The sequence below is a fragment of the Silurus aristotelis genome, assembly GCF_946808225.1.
Source record: "Silurus aristotelis genome assembly, chromosome: 9".
Lineage (NCBI taxonomy): Eukaryota > Metazoa > Chordata > Actinopteri > Siluriformes > Siluridae > Silurus > Silurus aristotelis.
Window position 1 is genome coordinate 11,756,541 of NC_139582.1, and position 20,425 is coordinate 11,776,965.

General features: G+C 35.6%; 2 protein-coding genes across 2 annotated transcripts; both read left to right on the forward strand.

Moving 5' to 3' along the window:
• The first annotated feature begins 67 nt into the window (after positions 1 to 67).
• gpatch1 (G patch domain containing 1) lies at positions 68 to 9,563 on the forward strand. The gene is made up of 19 exons (XM_083549718.1): positions 68 to 202; positions 1,046 to 1,180; positions 1,266 to 1,351; positions 1,512 to 1,672; positions 2,044 to 2,141; positions 2,292 to 2,344; positions 2,501 to 2,743; positions 2,838 to 2,988; positions 3,173 to 3,252; positions 3,370 to 3,574; positions 3,994 to 4,323; positions 4,825 to 5,003; positions 6,790 to 6,917; positions 7,086 to 7,359; positions 7,672 to 7,951; positions 8,029 to 8,142; positions 8,791 to 8,900; positions 8,984 to 9,132; positions 9,235 to 9,563. The coding sequence occupies exons 1-19, from the start codon at positions 133 to 135 to the stop codon at positions 9,260 to 9,262; spliced, it is 2,874 nt and encodes a 957-aa protein (XP_083405844.1). The 5' UTR covers positions 68 to 132; the 3' UTR covers positions 9,263 to 9,563.
• A 1,660-nt stretch (positions 9,564 to 11,223) lies between these two features.
• LOC310731009 (WD repeat-containing protein 88-like) lies at positions 11,224 to 19,864 on the forward strand. The gene is made up of 11 exons (XM_083550289.1): positions 11,224 to 11,411; positions 12,168 to 12,278; positions 12,390 to 12,478; positions 14,276 to 14,339; positions 14,455 to 14,593; positions 15,722 to 15,851; positions 16,352 to 16,536; positions 17,004 to 17,086; positions 17,210 to 17,278; positions 18,627 to 18,725; positions 19,564 to 19,864. The coding sequence occupies exons 1-11, from the start codon at positions 11,307 to 11,309 to the stop codon at positions 19,675 to 19,677; spliced, it is 1,188 nt and encodes a 395-aa protein (XP_083406415.1). The 5' UTR covers positions 11,224 to 11,306; the 3' UTR covers positions 19,678 to 19,864.
• The last annotated feature ends 561 nt before the right edge of the window (positions 19,865 to 20,425 follow it).

The window sequence follows — 20,425 nt, forward strand, 5'->3', positions numbered from 1 at the left end:
ATATATAATTGTCTGTCTTAGGGGTGGTTTAATGGATGAGAAAATAAATCGAGATTTGTGATTTTTTTTTGTGTAACTCTGTCTCTGTCTCTGACAGTTTGACTCTCAGCGGCCACCGTCGTGCAAATAAACATGGCGTCCGACGATGAGAGTAATGAAGATTTTGTCACTTATGGAACTCCTCTGGAGCCTCTAGATGAAGGTATTCACTCATTTTAGTTAAATATTTTCCAGAAAACAGCATGTGCCAAATATATTGCCCCTGTGCAAAATTCAAAAGCCGCATATCAGTGTTGAGCAGGGTTTTATTCCTACCTGTAGTTGTACAAGCCCCGCCCACTGCACAGGGATTGGTTAATGTGAGTTACTCAAACGCAGTTCGATTGTTTGATAGGGTGGATGTAAACTACTAGCCAATCCGGGTAGTACACTGGGCCTGTCAGAAAACGGGTGGTTAAAATTAACGCATGGAAATGTAACGATTAGCAGTGTGTATGTGTGTATATATATTAAACATGTTCATATTTCACTATAATCACTGCATATATTCAAATCGCATTCATAGTTTTTTCTTATTTTTGAATTTTTAGGTATGATCAGAGCAGAATATACTCTTCATCGTGCTGTTCTTATTGAACATGTTCAATAATATTCACTATTAAGCACTATATAATATTTACTATTTATACGACATTCGTAGCAAATTATACTACACTTTATATAAAATGTGAACTTATAGAGCAGCCTGTATTTACTGGTGCATCTGCTTAGTGTTTCGACCCAACTGTACTGTACTTTATTAATTTTGCAGTTGATTATTACCATTTTATACTCGATATACACCCAAAGTCATCTCCAGTAAAAACGTGTACACCACAGATTTCTGCAGTTATCTAAGCAGCCAATCATGTGGTGGCAGCATGATGCATAAAATCATGCGGATTGAGGCCAAAATCTTCACATGTATTGTGTATGCGTTCCCCCTAAAATGGCTCTCTCTTTATTTCTGTAAATAATCAAATAATTTGTGTCTCTTTGTGTGAAGACGAGCCCATCAGAAAGCCGATACCTGTGCAAGAGCAGACGGTTAAGGATGAGAAAGGACGCTACAAAAGGTTTCACGGAGCCTTCACCGGTGGCTTCTCTGCTGGCTACTTCAACACGGTCGGCACCAAAGAAGGTCAGACTAAAGCACTTCAGAGAGCAGTAAACAATTTCTTTTTAATGATGAGATGTCAGTCATCTTTGTCGTTGACTTTCCGTAGGTTGGACGCCGTCTGTGTTTGTTTCCTCACGAAATCAGAAGGCAGAGAAGCACAATGCCAGGCCGGAGGACTTCATGGATGAGGAAGTATGTGTTCGCTTGTTTGCTTAATTCTGTTTCTTTTATTTTTACTGGTTAAGTGAATCAAATCCATGGTCCTTGCTGTGTCAAGCAGCTGGTTATCATGTTTAGGCAGATCAGTTAGTTCCAGTCCCTTTTATAGATTAACACACTTCTTATTCTGCAGGATTTTGGCGAGCACGGCATCGCACCCCAACAGATCACCACCACCGATGATTTTGTCTCCGCAAGGTCCGATCAGATCAGGGACAAAGCCCGAGCCATTAGCTCCCTCACTGCTCCCATTCCTGGAGACACTCTGCTGGAGGAGCTGATCGCACCTGCACGGTATTTCTCTTCTTTTGATTTTATATTAATCAGTAAGGATTTTTTTTGGACAAACCAAACCTGTCTCTCATCACCAAAGCTTATAGTCTGTAGAGAAAAACCTTGCTGTTCTTACATCATCATCATCATCTTTTAATACTTAATACTTAAAGTCTCTTTATATGGAAAATGTTCTAATTCCAAAAAGATTTTTTTTTTCAAATCCAATTTGTATTTTTGTCATTAGTCACAGGATCTTTTATACGGTATGTTTTTTTTCTTCGGATGATTAAGCTTTTTTTTGTTTTGCTGTATCAGCCTAATAAGGATACCGGGTGCTGGACTGTGCATTAGTATTCATTACTAATAATTGCTGTGTGTGTGTGCTGCAGGTCATCTATAGGAGTGGAGCTGCTTCGGAAGATGGGATGGAAGGACGGCCAGGGGGTCGGACCCAGAATGAAAAGGAGACAACGCAAACAAGACCACGGTATATTTATTTTACAGTGCAAAAGTTTACTTTGAAATAAAGATCAACCTAGATCTTACATATTATTCACAGTGTTATATCTCAAACACACACACACACACACACACACCTTATTAAAGCTGTATCTTTCTGTTTGTCTGGTTATTGCAGATGTTAAACTATATGGATGTCCTTTGCCTCCCAGTGGATTTGAGGAACCAGAGGTAATTATAATTTTTTTTATTGTAAAGTAAAAAAAAAAAGTATTGCATTTTCTGGTTCCTAGCAGATGTTTATCAAGATGTTTTCTTCATGTGAAACAATTTTTGTTTTTTTATAATGTGCTGTATTCATAAAGAAATCTATACTCTAACAAATAGGACGATGATGAATTTGCTCCCGAAAACGTCACTTTTGCCCCTAAAGACGTGACCCCGGTGGATTTCACCCCTAAAGACGACGTTCATGGACTCGGCTATCGAGGCCTCAACCCCCTGCAGGCCCTGATGGGTGGTTCAGGGGCATCGCATATCAACCTCTTCACGCTGGACTCTGATAGGACAGGTCTGTTTGGTAACAGGAAGGCGGCAGGGCAACATCGTAAGGGTGGGATTTCAGGGCAGGTGAGGTGTAGTTTTGTAAAAGATTCTTCCTTGGACTAAATGAAAAAGCATTTCTCATCCAATTGTAGTTACTGACTTTTGTTTGTATGTGCAGGCATTTGGTGTAGGAGCAATGGAGGAGGAGGATGACGATATCTACCACAAAGACGCCATGTCAAACTACGATGATGTTCTGGGTGGGGAGGAGCCGGGGGATGGACTTTATGGATGGACGGCACCTCAGCAATACAAACAGAAGAAGAAAGGTGAGTGATCGAGTGGTATTGGCTTTTAACAATGATTTTATAATAATAAAACAAAAAAGAATTAACTAAATATGTTACACTTTAATGTACTTAGTAAAAAAAAAAAAAAAAGATTTTTTTTATTTTGGTGTCACTTTGTGTTTAGTTTTTTTTTTATTCCCCAATTATTATTATTTTTTTGTAGATACAAGCAGAGATGCTGAGTATGTGGGGAAAATCCTGGCAGGTTTCACGTTAGGTTCACTACCTGCAGAAACAAAAATCGTACGTGAGAATCCATCACAAATCCTCAAACACTGTTGATGACGATGAGGATGAGAGAAACTACTATAAAGTGTGCTTATATATTGTATATAATTATTGGGTGATGTTGGTGTCCAGGTATTTCCTCCACCCGTTCTGCCTCGTGATTATCGGCCAGTGCATTATTTTCGCCCGGTGGTGGACACATCGTCTGTCAGCCCCCTGGTAGCTCAGGTGCTGCAGGCTTCACGTGGACAGCTATCCCAGAATGCACCGAAGCAGAGCCGGCACACCCTGGACTCCACCCAGAGGAGAGAGATGCTGGGAGAGACCAGTTTACAGGGTACTGATGTTTCCACTCAAATTGCTTGCATGTTAATGTGCTCATCAATTTATTTACTTTATAAACGAATACAAATAACCTTATTAATTAGTGTAAATGTGTAATTGAGGAGGACACATATTAGCATATGTACTTGCAAGCAAAAGTGGAGTTGAATTTAGGTTAGAATACCGATAAAGTTGTTTTGGTTTTTTTGCATGTAGAAATGTTACTTTGGTTGTATATTTGCTCCGTTTTTTGGTAGAAATTGATAGACATTTTACATTAAAGTAATATACTGTAGATATTGATAGACATTAACATGATAGATAGATAGATAGATAGATAGATAGATAGATAGATAGATAGATAGATAGATAGATAGATAGATAGAATTTATATATATATTTATATAAATAAATGTGTGTTTTAATGTAAAGGTCCCCAGTCTGTGTTTGAGCTCCTGGACAATAAGAGCAGAGAGAGGTTAAATGAGATCCGTAAAGCTACAGAAGAGAAAAGAGCAACTTTACAGAATCGTTTCCAGTCCAGCACCAGTCCATCTGGTATTCACACCCAGCTCCTGGATTCTAGACCTCAGACAGATGTGCAGCTCCAGCCTCAGGCTTCAGACACGGCACAGCAGGCTCTCAGTGTCTGGTCGAGTCCAACAGCCCAAACCAGCCAGACCTTTAAACCGTTTGAAAAAAATTCATCAAAGCAAGCACGCTATGATCGCTACATCAGCTACCTGAAACAGGGGGACAAAGGTGAGGAACGATCAGTACAGTACCAGAGAAGCTTTATTTTTCTGCTTCTTTAGCACATTCAGTTGCATTTTACTTTAACTTTTTTCTCACAATGATTCTTTTGTAAATTATTTATATGAAGACCACTCATCAAATGTATTTAAATTTATTTACCTTCTTTGGTCTAATAAACTCACAGGGAAAATTTTTTTTAAATTAGTTTCTGATATTATATTTGAATATCTCACCTGTTATAAAAAGAAATGTATTTATATCACTTATGGTTTTGACAATTACTATAATTCCACAATTTGGTTGAATATCAGTGTCATAAAGCTCATATAACACCAACAGCATCCACATGTGAATATGATCCATACATGAACTCGATACCAAATAATTCTTGTACAGTTTTATTTGGAATTATATTTTTATTATTATATATTATTATTATTATTATAGTCGTTCTTATTAAGTGACTGCTGAACTGTTGTACTCCATATTTGTTTGTGTGTTATGTAGATGCTCTGGAGTTAAGTCTGGACCCCACGATGACTGAGTGGGAGCGAAGCCGAGAGCGAGATGAGTTCATGCGCGCTGCTGTGCTCTATAAGCCGAGTAACTCCTCGCTCTCCTCCCGCTTCACACGCGCCAAAACTGAGGACGACACTGACAGCGTGGAGGTTACACGAGATCAGGAGGTTAGTAGATCTGATTATAAATGCTTACATTTGTAATGATTTTCCTTGTACACAGACTTTATATACATTTAAAACAAGAATCTTTTGTCTTCATGTTCTATGTTGAGTTTGGTTTTATTAACAATAAACATTCATTTGCGTAAAGCATTCATATTTGTCCATGTTGATTAGAGTATTAAAAACTTGAAAAGTACTAATTTAAGATACATATTAACAGATAATGTGTGAAGTTGCGAGTTCACGAGTTATTAATGTGATTAGTATTAAATATATTAAATAATAATATACAGTATATATAAAATGTATATGTGTATGTGTTTTCAAGTTTAATAATAATAATAAAAAATGCGCTGAAAAAGCGAGGCGGAGACTAAACAAACTTGCAACTACATTCCGCACATAAAAAGAATTGCATTGGGTACCGAAACGAAAGCCCTGTATGTGTACCGTCCTACCCCTAATATATATATATACATACAGTACAGACCAAAAGTTTGGACACACCTTCTCATTCAAAGAGTTTTCTTTATTTTCATGACTATGAAAATTGTAGATTCACACTGAAGGCATCAAAACTATGAATTAACACATGTGGAATTATATATTGAATTATATACATAACAAAAAAGTGTGAAACAACTGAAATATGTCATATTCTAGGTTCTTCAAAGTAGCCACCTTTTGCTTTGATTACTGCTTTGCACACTCTTGGCATTCTCTTGATGAGCTTCAAGAGGTAGTCACCTGAAATGGTCTTCCAACAGTCTTGAAGGAGTTCCCCAAGAGATGCTTGGCACTTGTTGGCCCTTTTGCCTTCACTCTGCGGTCCAGCTCACCCCTAAACCATCTCGATTGGGTTCAGGTCCGGTGACAGTGGAGGCCAGGTCATCTGGCGCAGCACCCCATCACTCTCCTTCTTGGTCAAATAGCCCTTGATGCCTTCAGTGTGACTCTACCATTTTCATAGTCATGAAAATAAAGAAAACTCTTTGAATAAGAAGGTGTGTCCAAACTTTTGGTCTGTACTGTGTATATATATATATATATATATATATATATATCTATATATATATATATATATCTATATATATATATATATATATATATATATATATATATATATATACACAGTACAGACCAAAAGTTTGGTCTATATATATATATATATATATATATATATATATATATATATATATATATATATATATATATATATATATATATATATATATACAGATGGTCCCCAGTTTACGATGGTGCGACGTGCAATTTTTCGATCTTACGATGATGATAGCGATACGACAAAATTGTACAAATTTAATGCAACAGGCACAGGCATATGTTGGATGCACAGCTGGGATAAGCGTATCTCTCGCCCTGTGAGATGCCCCACTCTCACTAGCGGTCGACGGAGTAAAGTGTCTCAGTGTGTATTTTTTTTCGGTTTCAAACAGCAATTTTAGTGATAAAAGCGTGCCCTCCAAGCACCCAAGTATGTCTGGTTGTGCTGGTGGTGAAAAAAGAAGAGGAAAGCCATCAGTTTAGAACAGAAAATATAAATTATAATTCAGACTGTTGCAGTCATAGCACCATCTCCAAATTACAATATTTTTGACTTACGATGGGGTCTGGGTAATGTATCTCCATCGTAAGTAGAAGACTACCTGTGTGTGTGTGTGTGTGTGTGTGTGTGTGTGTGTGTGTGTGTGTGTGTATGTATGTGTGCATCACTGAATGATGTTTGTGATATTAATTTGTGAAATATTTGAATGTGTATATTTGACAGGGTGACATGAATGACAAGCAGGCAGCAGTGAAGATGAAGATGTTTGGTAAACTCACTAGAGATACGATGGAATGGCATCCTGAAAAACTACTGTGCAAGAGGTTTAATGTTCCAGATCCTTACCCAGGGTGAGACACACTTACACCCTTCTATTGACATTTTTATTGCTATCTTGGCTTCAGTTTATTTATCTAAACGTGCCCATAATCAAGAATATCTGACAGTTAAACCTGTAGCGAATAATATATTTTTTTAAGTCTTTCTTAACCCCTTTTTTTTTTTTTCCTGATTGTCAGCTCGAGCATCGTGGGTCTCCCCAAAGTGAAGCGTGACAAGTTCTCCATATTTAACTTTCTGTCTGTAATGGATGACAAACAGAGCTCTCAAGCCACAAGCTCATCCAGCTCAGGGAGTTCTGCTGCTCTCTCTCTCGGTTCTTCCACAGCAGTCTTGGGCAAACGCTCAAGATGGGATGTAGCTGATCGTGGGTCGAAGGTTAAAGAGCAGCAGGCTGAGCAACAGCAAGAACTCCAGACTACTGTTACGACATCTGCAGCACCTACTGCTGAGGTATTTTATTTATACATTTTTAATAAACATTACAGGTTTGGGTTTCTCCTGCTTATTTAGATCATCCAGAAAAGATCAAATCTTTAACATATTAGAATATATAATGGGTTAAAAAATGACTCTTATTCTTCATTTAAAACATGAAAAAATTTATAAATATACACTCATCTTGTAAAAAGCCAAAAAAGCAGAAAAGTAAAAAGGATTATTTCCCTGCAGCCATTATAAAATAAAGACAGTTTTATTAGTTGGGCTTATGAATTATTATATAATGCAAAATCATACATAATTATAATATTTGAAAAATTGCAGTCTGAAGTATCCGAGCCTGACTCTGAACAGAAATCGAAGAAGGATGAGGAGGAGGAGGAGACAGAGGAGGAAGAGGTCAGACCTCCGATGGACCTGTTTAAGGCCATCTTTGCCAGCTCATCTGATGAGAAGAGTTCATCTTCATCTGAGGAAGACAGCGATGAAGAGGAGAAGCAGGAGACTAAGCCACAGACGTCTGTCATCACACCTGGGATGTCTGTTGCACCTCTGCCTGCTGTAGCTCAGGCTCCTTCCACATCACGTTTGAGTAATGTAACCGGTAAGAACAAGACTTATCTATTTAATACATAAAGAATTATGTTCATCAATAACTTTAACAATTTATTTACTACACAGAGTCAGAATCTCGAATTGGTGATAAAGGAGAGCAAAAAGATGCTTCTGCTGCTTCTTCTGTTCAGACAGCAGATCTTGACAGTGAGGAGTTTGGACCCAGATTACCACCACCTGGTTAGTTACTAAACCCTTAATTCTGATTGTTTAGAAGGTGTTGATTTGCATTTTCTAACAGCAGTTCAGATAGCAGTGTAAATGCAAATCACAGGTTTGTATTAATACACTATCATTTTAATAGTATCAGTGCAGTCACAGTGTCATGTACAGAGTATGCTGTAATCGTTGATATGGTGAAGTTTACCATTCAGGGAAGAACTCTATCATCATAGCTTTTTTTTTTAATAGTCAGAGATAAACCTGGATGTTTTCCAGCACCTTTACAAAAAAAAAAACTGTAACATGACAAGCATTTTTTATCTTATCAATTTCATTAGAAAGAAAGTAGAGAGGCTGGTGAGAACTTTGAGTGAAATGATTATCACCTAGTTAGCAAATAGTAGCTCAGTCAGTCTTGACTTAAAGCTCTAAAATCCTTTTCTGATAATCTGTGAAAATGATACAACTACAATTATTTTCCATATTAATTTGTTTTCACTTTGAGCTAGCTGATGTTGAGTTTGGTTGCATGCTGTGCTCAAATAAACATTCATTGATTTGTAGCGCTTACATTAAAATGAACACGAGTGACTTGTATTTGGACACACTCTGACTTTGGTTACAGTATTATAATAATAGGTGTTATATATCTTTTTATTTTAACAGGGCAAGTGTTCCCCTCATCCTCATCACCACCACAGGAAGAAAAACTAAAGAAACAAAGCAAAGAGAGACACAAATCCAAAAAGGAACACAAACACCATAAAGAGAAGAAGGTGAACAGAGTGCGGTTTCCGTGGTAACTGAGATCATTTCAGCTTGTTGCATTTCTGACTCACTCAAATTTCTTTTCTCTCAGCATAAGAAGAAGAGTAAGAAGCACAAGCACAAAGGGAAAAAGAAGAAGAAAAAGGCAGAGGAGACCAACAGCAGCTCCGATGACTATGACTCTGACGATAGTGATGTCATTAAGCCAGCATTGGTATCCAACAAGGAGCTGCTCCAGAGGTCTGCAGTCGTACCCGAGTCTTGACTTGGGAATTTGTATTCATTATTATTTTTAGCGTTTAGAATTAGGACAATGACACCAACTTTGTTTTCTGCTCTCAGGTTGAAAAACCTTCGAGGGAAGAAGTGAACGTATGACGACTATGAAGTGGATGAACTGTCCTCCATGAGGATTCGGCTTTACCACATATAGGAGTTTTTGTGGATGCGTGTTTTGCAAAATTAAGAACATGTTTTTGTAGACTAGACTAAAATAAAGTTACTTTGAATCTGTGTGAAGTGTTACTTGATCATGCAGGTAAAAAATAATTTCTTATAGAATGTAATTATAATGTAAAAATTAACAGCATTAATTACTCTTAAGGTATTAAAATGTTATCCTTGAATGAAAAGTTGGATTTGCTCAAATAGAATAAAATAATTTTTAAGAATGTATTTTGTGTACATTGCTATTTAAATCTTGCACATTTATATTACATATATTTCAATATTTTACTTTGGTGTACCTCACAAGTGGCATTTTTAGATTAAAATGAGGTCATTAACCAACCAAAAAGAGAAATAGAATCATCAAAAGTGAGTACTCCCAAAACTGAACAAGTCAAAATTGTGTCCAAAGTGTCAATATTTTGTGTGAGCGCCATTGTTATCTTGCACTGCCTAAATCCTCCTGGACATAAAATTCACCAGAGCTGCACAGGTTGTTGCTGGGATCTTTTTCCACTCCTCCATAATGACATAACAGAGCTGCTGGATGTTAGACACATGGCGGTGTGTTTGGAGTTATTATTATGTTGGAAAACTGCCATTCAGCCCAGTTTCTGAAGGGAGGGCTTCACAGTACATGTTGGAATACATGCTTCCCTAAATGGACCACTGCTCCCCAGTACCAGGAGCCCTCATGCAGCCCCAGACCATGATGCTATGTTCTTCAAAGTAGGCATCAAGAGAATGCCAAGAGTGTGCAAAGCAGTAATCTAAGCAAAAGGTGGCTACTTTGAAGAACCTACAATATGACATATTTTCAGTTGTTTCACACTTTTTTGTTATGTATATAATTACACATGTGTTAATTCATGGTTTTGATGCCTTCAGTGTGACTCTACAATTTTCATAGTCATGAAAATAAACAAAACTCTTTGAATGAGAAGGTGTGTCCAAACTTTTGGTCTGTACTATATATATATATATATATATATATATATATATATATATATATATATATATATATATATATATATATATATATATATATAAAATGTGCAGTGTCCAGGGCCATACAGAGGTACAGAAGTCCTTGTGCTGTGTCTTGCCTACAGTCAAGCATGGTGGTGGTAGCATCATGGTCTGGGGCTGCATGAGGGCTCCTGGTACTGGGGAGCAGTGGTCCATTGAGGGAAGCATGTATTCCAACATGTACTGTGAAGCCCTCCCTTCATAAACTGGGCGGAATGGCAGTTTTCCAACATAATAATAACCCCAAACACACCGCCATGTGTCTAACATCCAGCAGCTCTGTTATGTCATTATGGAGGAGTGGAAAAAGATCCCAGCAACAACCTGTGCAGCTATGGTGAATTTTATGTCCAGGAGGATTTAGGCAGTGCAAGATAACAATGGTGCTCACACAAAATATTGACACTTTGGACACAATTTTGACTTGTTCAGTTTTGGGAGTACTCACTTTTGTTGCCAATTTACTGTAACAATAATGGCTGCAAGTTCAGTTCTTTTTAGAGGACAGTAAATCTATACTGCTAAACAAGCTGCACATTGACTACTCTAAAATATATCAAATTTTATAGTATTGTCGTTTGAGAAAATATAAAAATGGTTGCTGAATTGTGAGGGGTGTACTCCCTTTTGTGAGCTACTGTATATATGATACATATCTATACAAAAAAAATTGCGAAAATGTGCTTAATAATTGACTTTATTAGACCTTCTTATAACCCTGTGTATTTTATTGGTCTAGTAAACAGAGATCTGTGTTGAACCGACTCTGGAGCGAACTTTCACGAGAGTTGCCGAAAAGATCCGAACTTAGTGTTGCCGTGGAAACTGCCGGTGTCGTCCCCAAACCGTGTAACGTTAGAGCAGGAATGTCGGAGTGAGAGGGTCGCTTTGCTCTTTCAGTTTAGAAGAACTGTTAAAAGACATCTGATCTGAGGGGCATGTCTCAGGCTCTGCTGGATCCTCTGCTTCTCGATGAGGAGATACATGAGGAGAAGAAGGACACAGGCGGAAGCTCATTGTGGGAACACGAGGCGCTCGCGCAGGTGTGTGTGTGAGATCATAGACTCATTTCAGAGACTTTTCTGAAAGTTTCAAAAGTTTCTCAAAAAATCCACCGTGACAAAAGTGTTCAGTGTTTATATATATATATATATATATATATATATATATATATATATATATATATATATATATATATATATATATATATGCAATTGTAATTTATTGTAATTTTTTAATGATTTATTGTAATTGTAATGATTTTAAATAATCAATTTATTTTTAATTGATTAATTTAATCCACAATATTTTTTAGTGCCAGAGGATTTTTTACTGCCTATGTGATCACTATGAGTTATTGGAGTTACAGATCTGTATGTGATGTACAAAAAGTGTTGAAGTCTGTGCTGTTCATGTTCTGTTTTTAGTCTTCACTGCCAGGTACCTTGAGTGAGTCAATGTCAAAAACTCTGCAGCTCAACTCTGTCCTGCATTCTTATGTCATTTTAAACTATGTGAGATATAACAGTTCAGATTAGGACCATATTTAATATAATCAATCCTCCTAAAGTGAGATTAGTTCAGTTAAAAGTCTACATGACATATCTCAACAAGTAGGCTTGAGCCCTACAGCCCTAGTTTGCATCATCACTATTTTTTGTTTTGTGTGTTGCTTGGTAAAAAAAATTGTAAACACCACTGTGGGAGGAAGGAAAGTAGAATAAACAGCATATATTCTTCATGCATAATCGGTGTTAATCCTTTTCTGTCTATTGGCACAATGCTGCTGTCTCCTGAAGATTCCTGTAAAGGTGTTAAGGGGTCATGCTGACTCCATCACCAGCTGTCACTTTTGTTTTCATGACACTCGACTTCTCACCAGCTCCCATGACAAGACAGTGATATTTTGGGTATGATAATTTTAAGAGTCACACATGCCACACTTTACATTAAAATATATCATATTGTAAATGACCCTTTCCATTCACTGGCACTGGTTCCTGTTTGTTTCCTCTGTGCAGGATGTGGAGACAAGGGCTCAACTGATGCAGCTCAAAGGAGGACACTCAGGAGCTATCACTGCATGCTGTTTGGTCCCGGAGAAGAACAGGTAAAGAATACATAAAGACACAGAATATAATAACATTTTAATTCATATACACATTGTATAACATTTAGCACAAAATATTGTTTAATATTTATAAAGCATTAATGGCACAATTGTGGAAAACAATATATAATAGAAAAGGAACGTCTAATAGGAAAACCACTGTTTGCCTTTTTTTTTTTTGAGTCTCAATAAATCTTACAAAGCTGTCAAACACATTTACAGAAAAGTGTGTGTGTGTGTGTGTGTGTGTGTGTGTGTGTGTGTGTGTGTGTGTGTGTGTTTGTGTGTGCATGTTGAGTCATTCATTAGTACATGATGTGGCATGCCATTTTGTAACTGAAAATCTCAACCTTCTTTGCCTACAGAAGAACAGTAAAAACAAATGACCTGCTCAATTATTATTGCACTAATCTTTATTTCACCTGCAGATAATAACTGAGAATTAATCAACTAAATGTAGACGGGAAGCTAAATTAGTACTGAAAAATTAATTAATGAAATATCCAGAAAAAAGCTCTACAACCACAGGAAAATCTTTTGCAAATGAAAGAGTATAAATAATCAAATAATAAAATAATTCCATATGATTAAATAATACTACCTTTTACTAAGTGTATTTGGATACATGCAACTCAAGACAACCTTCTTAAACAAAACCCATTTAGTTCTCAAGTTCAATGCTTTGTCAAGAAAAAAACCAACGCACACTTTCACTCACCGATGTCTCTGGTTACACTTTTGCCTCTCGCTTCTTTTATTACTGCACGGTTCTTTGTTTGTGAATGGATGCTATTGCTAGGCAACACAAGAAACCTAAGTGGAAGCAGCCTGCCGCCTTGCCATGTTAATGAGGTTTATTTTGCAGCAGCATCTAATTCTATTGTCATTAAAGGCTGATGGACATTTATGTAGTGTAGCTATAGATATATAAAGCTGATCTACTAGACTTGTATCCCTCAGAACATATTGTGTTTGCACTAAAGTCATGCTACAAAGACATATTTTGTTCCTCTCATTAGCAAAACAGCAGCTGAGGGAAATCCAGGTCATGACCAAGCAGAAATCATATTTTGTAAATGTGTGATCTTAAGTTTGTAAATTAAGATCAGTCAGGGAATTAAAATATGATGCAGTTATTAATGATTGACATGGAGAAGCACACATGAACTGATACCTTTTAGATGTATTTATATTTAAATGTAAAAACTATTTTAATTGACAATACAACTCTTTTACATAGTCACTTACAAATAATAAGTAACAGTAATAAAGATCCTAATAATAAAAAAAAAGATTATAAAAAATGTACAGGCTCTGATGTATAATGAGTTCTCTCAAAATTATATTCAGCCATTTTTAAATGATACAATAAATTATAAATTTTATTCTCAGGAGTGAAACAGCTATAACAATGCTAGAAAATGTCCTATTAGAAACTCATATCACATACATTAGTGCTCTTTCTGTGTTAGATTACTTGGATTTATAACTTTTTATTTGCAATTTTTTTTAACTTAAAAAAAAATATATATTTTTAAATTCTTTTTTAATTCTTTTTCAACTTGTTAACACTTGCCATTAATTATTCCATTTTATGTCATCAATCAGTCATTAAAAGCTTTTCACCGTCATGTCATACTGTTACGCTTTTCATGTCATACTGTTTATGAATGTGTTTGTGACTAATAAAAATTATACTTGATTTTAATTTAATGTGCTGTTATAGGAAAATAATTATATCAGCGTGGTTAGAGTAGCTAATTATTGACTATGGCACTATGGTCTTTCATACATCAGAGTAATAACATCCTCTTGGGACAAGACCATTAATGCCTGGGACCTGGAGACTGGTAAAATTCTGGTGAATTATTATTATGTTTCTTATTGCATTTCTTTTCTTGTCATCTTAAATGTAAAACCTGTATTAATGAAGCACGTGTGTGTGTGTGTGTGTGTGTGTGTGTGTGTGTGTTTAGTGGACAGTAATGCAGGGCGGTTTGATGATGTCATGCAGTGTGTCAGGGGACGGAGAGTATGTGGCATCAGCCTCAGACATGGAGAACGCTCTGTATATCAACTGTGCAGATACAGGACAGAGACTGCATTACATTCCAGGTAGAAGCTTACTATCTTCACAATGTCAGATAAAATATGCAGTGTTTAGAATGATCCTTATACTTTTGTGAATCAGAGAGTTCATTTGTTCATTTTTAATGAAGTTTTGAAAATCTCTAAAATTATAAAAAGTCATCATTGTGAGTGATTTGATGCAGAGTGATGAAGAAAAATGGCATTTCTCTCAATTCAACATCAAGAAATAAAGTTTTAATGTACATTTATTGTATTTTTAAATTGCCCTTTAAATTGACTTACAAGTATCTCATTTATACCAGAGAGCAGTTCATTGTTAAGGGCCTCGCTCAAGGGTCCAGCACTGACAATTTGACATGCTGGAATTTGAAGTCAAAAACATTGGAGGCGAAGGCTAACATCACAAGCACTGAACTCGCACTTGCCTTTAAAATGATTGTGATGTTTAATTTTATTGTAAAAAGGTAGATTGAACTAATAACAGCTACCCTTGTTCAGAGTCATGAAGCATTTTTTTAAGTTATTGATGTTAAAGGTCATACTAACACTGTCTCAGATCAACTTTAAGACAAATCTCAGCTTCTGGTAATCTCTTATCCTAAATTAAAATCCATTCTAGTATTTTAAAAGTAAAAATGGGTTGTTTGGTATGCATTACAGGTTTCACTTTAGCTTTTCACAAAATTAGCTAACTGTCCTAGTTATGTACTCTCATCAGAGACACCAATGATATCTTTTTCTTTTATTCAAGGTTTATGTTTCTTTGTAATTTCTATTTACATGTTTAATAAGACAGGATAAATGAAATATAGTTCAAATAGACAGCACATAGAGAAGCTATTTGCACTAAGAAAATAAAGTTGTCACTTTACTGTATGGATATTTCATTTAAAACATGGCTGCCTCCATGTTTGTCTATTCTAATGATACAATATGAACTGTAAGAAAAAAACGTGTATGTTAATGTAAAAAAGATATATTTTTTTCCTCCTAAAACAGAGTGGAGTTAAGGGGACGTTTTCCTTTAGTTAATCATTACAAGTTACAAACTTTAGTCAAATGAGGCATTAGACATTTTATTCCATTCAATCTGTATCTGTTATGCTTTCAGGAAGTTGAGAAAGAATGTCAATATTAATGACTTTCTCTCAGGTCATCATACATCCACTGTGATGAGCTGTAGGTTTGATGCTCAGAATCAGCATGTGGCCAGCGTCTCAGCCGACAGATCCATAAAATTATGGGATCTTTACTCTCACAAAACCACTCTGAGCATTAACAGGTATTAACATCATTCTACATTTGGACTGCACAGATTAACCACCCTCTTCCACATGATGATATTGGGTGTCAACCTGAATTCTTTGTGTAGAAAATTGGTGAACCTACAAACCTTTTTTTTTTTTTTTTTTTTTTTTTGCATGAATAATTTAATTTTAAACATTGAATTGAATCTAAAACTTTAAATTGTGATTCTTATATTTTTGTTATTTTGAATGAAAGAGACATTTCAGTTTTCTTGTGTACTATTGAGGACGGTGGAACAAGGACTAAATTTGAATGAAAACAGTGCCATGTAATAGAGGCGAAGGTGAATGATTGAATCACAAAATTAATCTGTCCATCAGACATATTATAAAGTTCATTGTGGTGACAAATGGGAATAATATAAAATCTGTCAACACAATCTAGGACATAGTATGTGGACCTTTTAATTGCAGATATATTGTTTTAATTAGTTCATTTCTCTGTCTCTCTTTATATATTTTTTTACACCTCTAGTACTCACACAAACGTTATCTCAGGCTGCTGTTTTACACAAAATGGTCATTGTTTATGCACGGCATCATGGGACCGTACGCTACAGCTGTGGGATGTGCAAACGGGTTTGTTTCGTAACAGAGGGGGAGAAAAGCTCTGCAAAGGCCACGAAGGAAGCATCAGCTCCTGTGTTTTCTCCAATGATGGTATTTAAAAAAAACTATGTATTAATACTCAGCTTTCTCAAAAAGGGTGTCTAACATTCAATTTAAATATGGCCTTAAGTCATTTTTGAACACATGTGACAGGATATTACACTCCAATATATTAATTAGAGTTTCTATCAGCTTTTATTATGGATTTCTGTGCTTGTTTTTTAATTAGAGTTGAAGTTACTCTTTTATGTTCTGGAATGCCAACAAATCAAGTTTTTATCACTTACCATATGTTCTAACAGCAATTTAAAGTTTCTTCTCACTATTTTTTTCTCTCATGCATTAAATACGATCACAATGGAACATACAAATTAATATAAATCAATTCATTGCTATTTATTCATTAACTTAATTTTTTTTTCTTTATTTATCCACTTTTGTAACACTCAGTCTATAAGATGAAATATGTGTTTAATTTGAGAGTAGATTTGGCTTGTAGAAAACAATCTGCTCTCCAGCCTCTATTCTAGTGTCTGGGGCATATGACAGGACCGTTGCATTGTGGGATGTGAAGGGACTGTACAGAACTCTGGTGCTGAAGGTAACTGCATTTAAGCTTACAGAAAGAAAGAATTTTCCTCCTTTGAAAAAGACATAATGAACAGTTTATGTAATCATGAGTGCCTTTTTAAATATTCATATCAGTTTATCTTTTTAAACTCAGGGTCACCTGGACTGGGTGACAGATGTGAACATTAGTGCTGATAAGAAGTGGGTGGCTTCTTCCTCCAAGGTAAGACTTTCATGATCATTATTAGGAGACAGTAAATGTTTAGCTTGAGAGAAAAGTTTAATAACTGATGATTAATTATGGAGTAAACAAACTACTAATTCACCCGATTCAGCATAAAAATCAGTCACTGATCACTAGTTTCTTTACCTCTGAACATAATTTTCTTTATTTTCTCTTTTGAATATTTTCTTCACTTTGAGCTCACTTTTGGGCAATATGTACATTTTATTTACAATGTATTCATAACCATTTACTTTGTGTCTGTTTCCTGACTGCTCTGTTATTGAAAATCAGCTTGTAAGTTTAAAAAAATATGTAAACAGTATGTGTTTGTGGTGTTATGAATAAAGCCTTTTTTTTCTATATGTAGATTGTTTTCTAAGATTTGTAATATTTTCTATTAATTTATTTTCCATTACATTAAATTTATTAGGCAGACGACAAAATGCACAATTTCATGAATATACAATATGCAAATTAAACAAACATCTGAACAAAAAACGTTTTTCACCTGTAAGTTCAAGCCCTAAACTAGATTTGTAACTCTATGAAACTAAATGTATGTATATGTTTGTGCTGCTTTTAGTGTGAGGATTGTGGAAAAGCGTTTTCAGGATCTCGTCTGGAGAACATCACCGTGTGCGTGTTCTGTAGACTGATGACTCCTCGCAGAACTCTACCATCACCTCCTCCTCTTTTGAGAGAAAGTTTAATAACTGATGATTAATTATGGAGTAAACAAACTACTAATTCACCCGATTCAGCATATATACAGCATATATTTCTGCAGCTTCCCACATTAGTTTTAAAATACTGATGCCTGCTTACAAAGCCAAAAATGGACCTGCACTGCTCTACCACAGAGCACTTATCATACCCTGCACTGTACCATGCTCCCTCAGATCCTCAACCACTGCTAGACTTGTTCCATCATCTCTCAGATTACAAGGAAGACATACTTACACCTAATGTCTGAACAAATGAGTCAGTAGAAGTCTTCAAACAACATCTAAAGACCGAACTTTTACAGCATTTCTCAGATATTCTGATATTCATCAGAATAACCCCCTGCTTTTCTAATTATATTGCCTTCCAAAAGTGTTTAGATTGCTGGTATAGTCTGTGTAAACCAAAATAAAAATTTATTTACTGATAAAGATTTCAAAGCATTTTTTGTAGCAACTCTGATAAGAAGATCTGACACATGCCTTAAATATAAATCCAAATGTAAATGTACTTAAAGTATTGATGTTTTGAGGAAGACAAAAAAGTTTTTGTTCAGGATCTTGTGAAGAACTGTAAAACCTGGTTGCTTCTGAATTGTGGTGTGTTTGTTGTGTGTTTGCAGGACTGTACAGTGCGTCTGTGGAACATTGAGCAGCATGAAAGCATTCCTGCAGTCAGGCAGAGCAGGAGAGCGCATGGGCATGAAACTCATATACTTAAGGTACAGCCTCCTAAATGCTCTGGTCTCGCCAGTGCTGTCAACTTTCACATCATAAAAAACAAACAAATTATGAACAGTATGTAATTTTGGATAAAATTGTTCTTGTCTGAGCCAATGTTACGAACAACCAACCACTGATCACCATAGTTCCCAACGACCAATCACTGATCACCATAGTTCCCAACGACAAATCACTGATCACCATAGTTCCCAACCACCAATCACTGATCACAGTTGTTTTTCAGTGAGCAATTGCTGATTACTATTGTCCCTCAAAACCCATTAATGATTACCATTATTTCACAACTTTTCACTAATCACCATTGTTCCTAAAAAACCCCCAATAACTTTTCACCAGTGTTTCTAAAAAAAATCACTAATCACCATTGTTCCAAAAAATCAGTCACTGATCACTAGTTTCTTTACCTCTGAACATCATTTTCTTTATTTTCTCTTCTGAATATTTTCTACAATTTGAGCTCACTTTTGGGCAATATTTACATTTTATTTACAATGTATTCATAACCATTTACTTTGTGTCTGTTTCCTGACTGCACTTTTATTGAAAATCAGCTTGTAAGTTTTTTAATAAATATGTAATCAGTATGTGTTTGTGGTGTTATGAATAAAGCCTTTTTTTTCTATATGTAGATTGTTTTCTAAGATTTGTAATATTTTCTATTAATTTATTTTACATTACATTAAATTTATTAGGCAGACGACAAAATACACAATTTCATGAATATACAATATTCTGAACAGAAACCGTTTTCACCTGTGAGTTAAAGCCTTAAACTAGATTTGTAACTCTGTATGTATATGTTTGTGCTGCTTTTAGTGTGAGGAATGTGGAAAAGCGTTTTCAGGATCTCGTCTGGAGAACATCACCGTGTGCGTGTTCTGTAGACTGAAGACTCCTCGCAGAACTCTACCATCACCTCCTCCTATTTAGCATTGAGGAAGCGGATCAAACTAATGTAGCTAACGAAGACAATAGAGGTAGAAAATATGTTTCTTGAGCCATCGGAGAAATTTACCGACAATACAAACTCTTGTATGTAGTTTGTACTTTTGGGAGACAGTCATATTTCAGCTGTAATATATTGCTTCAAACTCAGCGGCGCCGTGGCTTAGTTGGTTAAAGCGCCTGTCTAGTAAACAGGAGATCCTGGGTTCGAATCCCAGCGGTGCCTTTTGTCTTTTTTATTAAAAAAACCAGTTTATTAAATTTACAAGTAATAAACCAACATTTATGCGAGTTGTACAAATAGAAATGTTTCTATAAATCACAACTCTTAATTTGGTTCATATATATAAATAAATACATACAGTTCCATTTTCCTAATAGTTACTGCAACAGGTAAATACATTAATTTGTATATTAGATTTTATTTAAAGAACAAACAAATTCAATGCCAATTTATGATTATTATGTATGTTTTCACATTACAAAATACCATGTTATTCTACATTCTATTTAGTAATTTGTTTTATACCTTTGTATTTTCTATTTGTATATATCTGTCTGGATTTGTTGGCACTCTGTCACTAAGGACTTTTTATCCACCCTTTTTATTTTTATCCTGTGTAAACTGTGATGAAAGAATAAATATAAATATTTGCATAAAGACTGTCTCCCGTGTAACACTTCATAGCATTCAGAGGTAAAGCCGTAACTGGTAGTAAGTTAATGGTTTTGT